General features: G+C 35.7%; 1 protein-coding gene across 1 annotated transcript; it reads right to left on the bottom strand.

Annotated features, from left to right (window-relative positions):
* Positions 1-4,104: 4,104 nt before the first annotated feature.
* LOC143024415 (protein FAM200C-like) lies at positions 4,105-6,717 on the bottom strand. Its single transcript, XM_076183216.1, has 3 exons — positions 6,664-6,717; positions 5,310-5,543; positions 4,105-4,419 (listed from the first exon to the last, which is right to left on the bottom strand). Exons 1-3 carry the CDS (start codon positions 6,715-6,717, stop codon positions 4,105-4,107), a joined length of 603 nt encoding a protein of 200 aa, XP_076039331.1.
* Between the last annotated feature and the right edge of the window lie 1,726 nt (positions 6,718-8,443).

Genomic DNA, 8,443 nt, shown 5'->3' with positions numbered 1-8,443 from the left:
CCGCGGACCCCAATCGAAGGGGTTCATTATAGACCCTGACCCACCCGTGGGACCACCCCATTCCCCATTTCAGAGCCTGGAGTCCCCTATTATGAGAACAGTTCCACCTAAAAAAGATGCAGATGGTGCCAGAGGCATGAATGGAAGCCTGGCTGCAGTCAGATTTAAATAAATAAAGTGAATTCACCTACATTAGGTTACCGAGTACGTTGGACATTCTTCCTGTTTCTCTTCGAGCTAGTTTTAATTTAGACATATACAGTTCCCTTCTCCCACTGCATTTCCTTCTGAAATATATATATATTACAAAAAAAAACCGTTCGATTTCTAGCTAGGACTACTCAAAACTAGATTCAAATTGATTAAGCTTACCTACAAAATTACGTCACGTTCCTCCCAGCTACTGTGTCCACTACCTTTCTCTTCCTGTCAAACCAGTCGAAATATGGCACGTTCTTGTTTGCCTAACGATATTTTCCTCGCTAATAAGGCACCCAGAAAATTGCCTTAATGTAATTTACCTTGAAAAAGGTTAGTAAACAGTACGATGGGGTTAGTGAAACACGATTAAAAAAATAATGCACAGTATGTCACCATATACTGTGAGTGAGTGGCTCCCACGATACAAACCTGAAAGTGTGTGGCCCACACGATCATGTAAATTGAAATATGCATCATCCATCTACGCAAACAGGACGATACAACTTCCAAAATTGAATTGGACTGAGCAAAGATGGCGTAAAAACAATTAAGTTTTATATAGTGTAATTAAACTACATTGACTGGTATAAGAAATTAATCAGTCAAGATAGAGGATATGGCCACAATAATGAATATCGGTGCTCTATTAGGTTAGGTTAGGTTGGGTTACGTTAGGTTACGTTATGTTCGGTTTGGTTAGGTTAGAATTGGTCTAGTCATGCAAGTTATATTACGTTTAGGTACTGAGGTTCAGAAATGCGCGGTCTTCTTAAGACTAATTACCAAGAAAGGAAAACACTTTATCACCCCCATGCATTGACACAAGAGGTGAAACGGTTGTGCGCAATGCTGATCATGTATGAACTACTCATCGCATGCTGCAAGTGTATTTATTCTCTTTCAACGCTGTAACATACTTGTTTTAGTGAAGGCTCTAAAATTCCATGCCACTTCAACAATTTCTCTAATCAATGACAAATCTCATCCTCTACTACCCTCCTTCACATCTAAGCAAGAAGTGATGAGTAGAATTCCATAATCACGCAAACACAAATATCTAACATGAAGCTTACACTAACCAATAGCTGACTTAATTCAATCTCATCTAACCTAACCTAATGTAGCCATCCCCGAGGAAAAAAAAAATCTTTCAAATGCAAAAATGAAAGAAGTGAAATCGTGTTTGCGTGATACTGGAATAGAACCGATGTATGCCATTGTATTCTGTGATAGTGTATGGGGAGTTGACCATAGCTGTTCTTTCCACTTTCCGTGAAACGCCGAGCAGCTCCACAAGTATTTTCAACTCGCAATTTAGCCCATGTCTTACGCGAAACCAACACAATAAACACTATCACAAAAGACTAACGATGGTGGGACACTCGATCAGTAATGTTAAAGGCAAATATGTCTTGTCAACCACATTATTCTGTGAATTTCTTTTGGATACCTTCCCACATTGGCATACATTTGAACGAAGTAGCTGACAAATTGGCAAAAGAAGCCACAGGTAAAAAACATATAGATATAAAAACATAGTAAGTATCAGTGAAATCAAGAAGTCAATGAACCGAAAGAGAAACGAATGGGAGACAAAAGAAATTCAACGAATATTAAACAGTGGAAGTGCAAGTATGAAACATTATTTGTACGTAACTGAAAATACAAGAGTCACTTATGGTAAGGCTGGAGCGAAGGTAGATACAATAACCATGAGAATGAGGCTGGGATACAGATATTGTTGGCAATATGTAGGCGATGATGTACCATGTAAGTTGTGTAGACAAACAAATTCACATACCTTACAACATTATGTAATGGGATGTAGCGAACTAATGGAATATAGGCATCCTGACCTAATGATTACTCTGAACAGGTATATTACTTTTTAGATAATAACACTCCTCAATTTTTTTTTAAAAAGTTCACAAATGTAAAGCTGAACTATTAATTATTTATTTAAACGTCTGTGCGGGTATATTTAATATTAGCATGCTAATACACCCCTTTTGATGTATAATTTCCCAATGTCAATAAATCTTTTGAATTTGAATTTGTCAACCACACACACAATTCTCAACATAATTTCAAGAGTTTGAAACTAAGGAATTATCTATTAAAATAATTTAGCCGGAGAGATCACTTCTCTTGATGGGGGACAGGTCACTGTTTCGCATTGGTGACATGATCGCGACTACTGCAGAAAAATGTGAAAGAATATATTTATAAACAAAGCAAACAAACAAACAAACGAATGGATAAGTAATAAGCAAATAGAAAATAATACACAAAACATATATATGTACAGGTATATATTATATATATATATATATATATATATATATATATATATATATATATATATATAAACGTATATATCTAAGTAAAACAGGGGTTCCCAACCGTTTCTATGCCTCGTACCTCTAGAAAATATGATTCCGCACTTCCTACCAAAGTAATAACTCATATGAAGATTAAGAGGGCAATATATTCTAAATTTGAGCAACAAATTTAAGATAATATTTGAATGACATGGAAAGGAAGGAAATAAAAAACCGTTATAGCAAATTCAAATACGAACAAACAGTGCACAAAAAATAAGCTTTTCATTCAACGTTAGTGTAAATTGAAAAAAAAACATAAAAAGTAACATTCAAAAACGTAGAATTTAAATTTAATCACTTTTTTCCTGTTTATGATTTTGTTAAAATGTGGCACTTTGTTACTGACAGCCATCCGCATGTCTGCCTGTACATTCATGCGACTTCTAGATATTGTCTTGACTGACCAAAAAAAAAAAAAAACTAAATCTAGATTCACATAAGTATGTCGTCGCCAATGGGATAAGGACATCTAGTGCTTTTCCACAATGTCTTGGAAATATATTGCTGAACACCAGTACTCCTCCAAAGTCTTGCTTTCAAGTTGCATTTCAATAGCACAATTTGTCCGCAAACCAACCAGATCTTCCTCCAGCTCTTCATCATCTGACATATCATCCAAACTGTAGGAATATGGATTCATGATTCATTCTTCTGAATTTTTCAGTTTCTCAGCTGCAAAATAACAACATTTCCAAGTGAGACAATTTCTTCACGCACATAAGGAGTTATAGATCCATTATCATCGATCTTTTCTTCAAGAGACGGAAAACTTTATAGATTACTCCCCCACCCCGAAATCAATGATTGTGTACTTTTAGTAAATGTTTGTTGAAGGTGTGTGAAAAGTGTTTGTTTAATAACAGCAATATTGGAATTTTATCAATGTAAAACCGAATGCAGTAACAAAATAAGTTAATTTTGATTAAAAAATTCTCTTGCTATACGATGACGAAATTTAAACAAACTTTTGACAAACTTTGAAAGAAAAAGTATTTTTTTGTCTCAAGGATAAATAAAATTACTAAAACTATATAGACAGCGTTCTTTAAGTATTGTCTACGTGAATATATATTTAAAAAAAAAAAAAAAAATTGTTTCATCACATACTTGAAAGTATGCGTCGTATGTGACAACCTTTCAACAACCGTTTGTATAACCTTTGCTTTCTGGGGGGGGGGGATTACCTCTTTTCATCCGTCGACGCCAAAGAGGTAAAGTTTTCATTCAACTTTTCGCAACATTTCAATGTTTATCTTTTTCCCTTGAAGAGATATACTCAGATCATTCATACGAGTGAAAATGCCAGCCAAGTAAGCCAACATGGTCATGAAATTTTATTATTTCAATTCTTCAAGTAGATCATAGTCACGTTCCTCCAGAAAAACTTTTATTTCTTGCCGCAGTTCGAAAAAGCGAGTTAAAACTCTCCTCCGTGAAAGCCAGAGATCTTCTATGTAGAAAAGCAAAACTGTATGTTCATTCCCCAGATCTTCATAAAACAACTTAAAGATGCAGTAATTCAGAGACCCCTAATCCAGTCGATGGTCTTTACACAATTGTCGAATACTTTTTTCAACTTTGGAGGTAATGTTTTTGCTGTCAAAGCATGACGATGAAGGAAACAGCGGGTGAGTTGCAAGTGTGGAATCTTCTTCATCAGTACAGAAAATCCAGATTTATTCCCTAGCATCATAGGAACACCGTCAGCTGCACACACAGTCAATAGTTTAGCAAAGAAGTCTTTCACAAATTGGTATACATCATTTCCCATTGTAGTTGTTATCAGCTCTTCACAAAACAGGAAATCTTCTTTTACAGTACCATAACTGATATACTGTAACTAACCAATGCAATGAGTTGACTGCAATTTGATATATCATTTGATTCATTCAACAGGAGAAAGATCTTCAGGGAACTAGATCTGACATTTGAGACAAGGATCCATAATGTCTTCACTCAAATCACAAATTCGGCCGTGAATGACATTATCTGATAGCGACAATATATATATATATATATATATATATATATATATATACGAGGAATTCGCTAGTGGGCAGCGACATTAATCAGATAATTTTTATGACCATCGCGCAAGGATTCGAACCCGCGCTGTACATGACGACAAGAGGCCCGCCATGACTACCGCCTTAGACCGCTCGACCAACTGATACTTAAAATCGTCCGGACTCAGAACACTTACTGGTTCTCGAGATTGAGAAGGTCACTACCTGCAACCCTATTCTCATTTTTACCATACGACCAAGTACACTCGTGGGAGGGGTAAGGACCGGATCAAATCCTTTTCACGCTTGTCGTCATGTACAGCGCAGGTTCGAATCCTTGCTTGATGGTCATAAAAATTATCTGATTAATGTCGCTGTCCACTAGCGAATTCCTCGTATGGTTACAATGACGAAGCGTGAAAAGGATTTGATCCGGTCCTTACCCCTCCCACGAGTGTACTTGGTCGTATGGTAAAAATGAGAATAGGGTTGCAGGTAGTGACCTTCTCAATCTCGAGAACCAGTAAGTGTTCTGAGTTCGGACGATTTTAAGTATCAGTTGGTCGAGCGGTCTAAGGCGGTAATCATGGCGGGCCTCTTGTCGTCATGTACAGCGCGGGTTCGAATCCTTGCGCGATGGTCATAAAAATTATCTGATATATATATATATATATATATATATATATATATATAATTTTTGGCCCAGAACAAATGTTACCATATCTAATACACACGGTGTGATCAGTTCTGCAATTGTATGGAACTTCTTGGACTTGACTACTTTATATGCCACTTTGTACAAAGCCAGCAGCAGTGGTTTGTCAACAGAAACGAAACCTACTCTTGGAAGAGTTCCTCGAGAATCAAAACGGGTTCTTTTAGTTTTCAATGCTTTAAAAACATGGCCTTCAACATCGCCTCCACCGTGCTTATTGTTGAAGTGCTCTTGAAGCTTAGATAGTTTCAGATTTGAATTGAAAATCACAACATTACAAACCATGCACTTTTTTTTTTTTTTTAGCAAACCATAATTTCCCATGCATGTGAAACCAAAGCGCACGCATTCCTCATTCTATTTCTTTTGTTTAACATGATGAAGGGTTAATAATCTGTAAAAGAAATAGAAAAGATGAATTACTGTAGGGTTGATGGTGATTTCTACTCAGTTTGTTGCCACATTTCACTGGTGTCGCCGGCAAGGAAAGTATATTTTTGTATTGGATGAGTGTTTTTTCTTAGGGCTCTTATAAGAATGGACATAATATTGCTCAATGGAAATAATATCGCAGAGAATTTCATCAGAATACGTCCCCTTCGCAATGCTGGAAGGTAGGTTTCTGCATAGATCAGCCTCATGTGAAAGAGGCCTAAGAATAAAACTCGCCTAGTAACATCCACCCAATACAAATTTGCTTTTGACTCTTCGATGTGGGAACGCAATCTTGTTTGTAAAAAGAATGTAAACAGTAGTGGCCTAGCAGCGCCACCGATTTTCAGTTGTTAATTTTAATAATATTCATATTATCTTATTGAAATATTGTTAAATTATCATACTGCACTACTTTCAAGTATTTCATGCTATTATTTTAAGTAAATAACGGATGTTATTGATATAGTTAACACAGTAAAACTCAGACATACTTGGGTTGCTGATTCACATTACCTCGTTATCTTTCAGCACTGTTCCAAGGTTCCACCTCGTTTTCTGTATTTCAGTATGTTACACTGGGCAACCTAACAAAAGAAGTGTTTTCTTTATCGCTGCTGTTAAAGTGGTTAAACACTCAAAAAAGGAAAATTATTATTTTTGTTAAATTGCCAAACCCAAGGTTTCACACCCCTTAAAGGTTATCCCGTGCCCCGGTTGGCCCTGGAATAAAAAAAAAAACACCGCTGGTTGGTGTAAGGTAATCCACGATACAATCTGGTGTTGAGCCCGCCTGTCAAATTTCATTGGATCCGACCAGATCGGATCGTATATGTCAATCTGACAAATCCAAATCAGTCCATACACGATCCAATCTGGTCGGATCCGACCAGATCTGTCCGGCAGACTCAAGGTTAGATCATACCGTGGATGGGGTCTTAAAAAGGGAAATCTGGATGTGCTTGTGCTGTTCAATCATCTGTAACCTTTGGTTGACACAAAGTAGAATGCATGTATCACCTCAGAACTCCTCAAGGATAATGTTTACTCATGACAACCATTATTTTGGGAAGCACCCAAAAGTCAGAGTAAACTGTCAACTCCCCTCCCTCCAAAAATAGATAAATAAATAGGTAAATAAATAAATAAATAAATAAATAAATAAATAAATAAATAAATAAATAAATAAATAAGATAATAATAATATTCTATACATGACCCTCACTCCACATACTAAAGATCTGGCAGTTAAAGATTAAATAAACATACTTAGGGCGAAGGCAGACACTGGATTTGAACGAAACATTTATCAATGTAAACATTTCATGAGAACTACATTTAACTATAAAGTCACAACATAGTATACAACAATAAAGAAAACAAAGAAATACTCTACAAACAACACAAGGAATAATAACAGGCTATACTAAAACAAAACATCAACAGAACATCTACATTTAGACACAAATATTTCTCCTGTACAGAACAACACAACACATAAATGATGATAGACACACAGTTCTACGAATCCCGATCCCATATATCAAACAAAGACAAACCACTAAATACAAAATACTCGCAAAAAAGACAATATTCTGCTCAAAATCTAAGAATATAAGGTCTAACCACTTCCGACCGAATTTCGAGGGAGTTGGCGCAGCGGGCCCGTGAACAAAGACTATATACGAAAGACTGGAAGGCACGAAAAAGGTGTAAATAGCCTAACTGATTACTCATGAGTTTAGTTACTTCAACCAACGCTAGAGATCGCTGTGCTTTATTCGGAAAGAATTAGCGGGCTTTTTGGATCGTCTGCATGTTTACATTTCAGCCATATGTGACTTGGAACACATGGTTGGTTCAAACGGTCCAAAAGTTCTCATCCTGAATTCATGTACCATCGGTTTCCTAAAGAACCACAAAGGTAAGTGTATATTGTACTGCCAACATTAAGTATTATAGACATATAAGTGTCATTTTATTCATTAAGTAAAATTGTAAATCAACATTCTCTTCTTTTTTGATAGATGTTCAAAGTGGATACAAGTAACCGGTATATCGACATTAAGGAAGAAAACACCTACACAATTAAATAAAAGTCAAAGGATATGTAGCCATAATTTTTCTCAACGGCAATATGCATCATCAACCCGTTTGTGCCCCAATGCATACCCAGATCAAAATTTGCCTGCTGAGTGAGTCAATGCAGTTTTATATATACATTATCATAAGATTACAATAATTAACATTGTTTGGTAAGAAGTAATGATTTTCATTATGCGTTATATTATCTATCAGATCCAGCACACCCAGATGAGCCAGAAATAACCAGTATGGATGCAGGTAAGTGCTTGATCAATGTGTAAATAGTATAGTACAGTTATAAGGTTAATTGAAATGACTTTATTTTATTAGCACATTGCATTTGAAACAAAACATTGGTTGTCTCTATATATTATATATTTCTGTATTACTTTAAAGTTGAACATTATTTAGAATATTCTTTCATTGCCATTAGCTAATTTTTGTATTTGCACAAAACATATTTCAACTTGAAATTACAAACTAAATTCTGAGCATAGATACCTTACATACATTATCTGTTTATAACTACAAAACATCACATATATTATTTTACAGATATTGACCTGCACTTGGATACTGCAAGTACTTTGCATCACCAGCAAATTGAAATGGAAATCTTG

This window comes from Oratosquilla oratoria, chromosome 4, assembly GCF_046742065.1.
Source record: "Oratosquilla oratoria isolate Oo_2021 chromosome 4, ASM4674206v1, whole genome shotgun sequence".
In the NCBI taxonomy this organism is placed as follows: Eukaryota; Metazoa; Arthropoda; class Malacostraca; order Stomatopoda; family Squillidae; genus Oratosquilla; species Oratosquilla oratoria.
This window is presented reverse-complemented; position numbering and strand designations above follow the sequence as displayed.

Coding starts and splice junctions, on each gene's coding strand:
- LOC143024415 (XM_076183216.1), bottom strand. CDS start 6,717: ATGATTGAACAGCACAAGCACATCCAGATTTCCCTTTTTAAGACCCCA. Junction 5,544..6,663: donor TTTTTAAGACCCCATCCACG/GTATGATCTAAC, acceptor AAACTATCTAAG/CTTCAAGAGCACTTCAACAA. Junction 4,420..5,309: donor CACCGTGTGTATTAGATATG/GTAACATTTGTT, acceptor GGTTAGTTACAG/TATATCAGTTATGGTACTGT.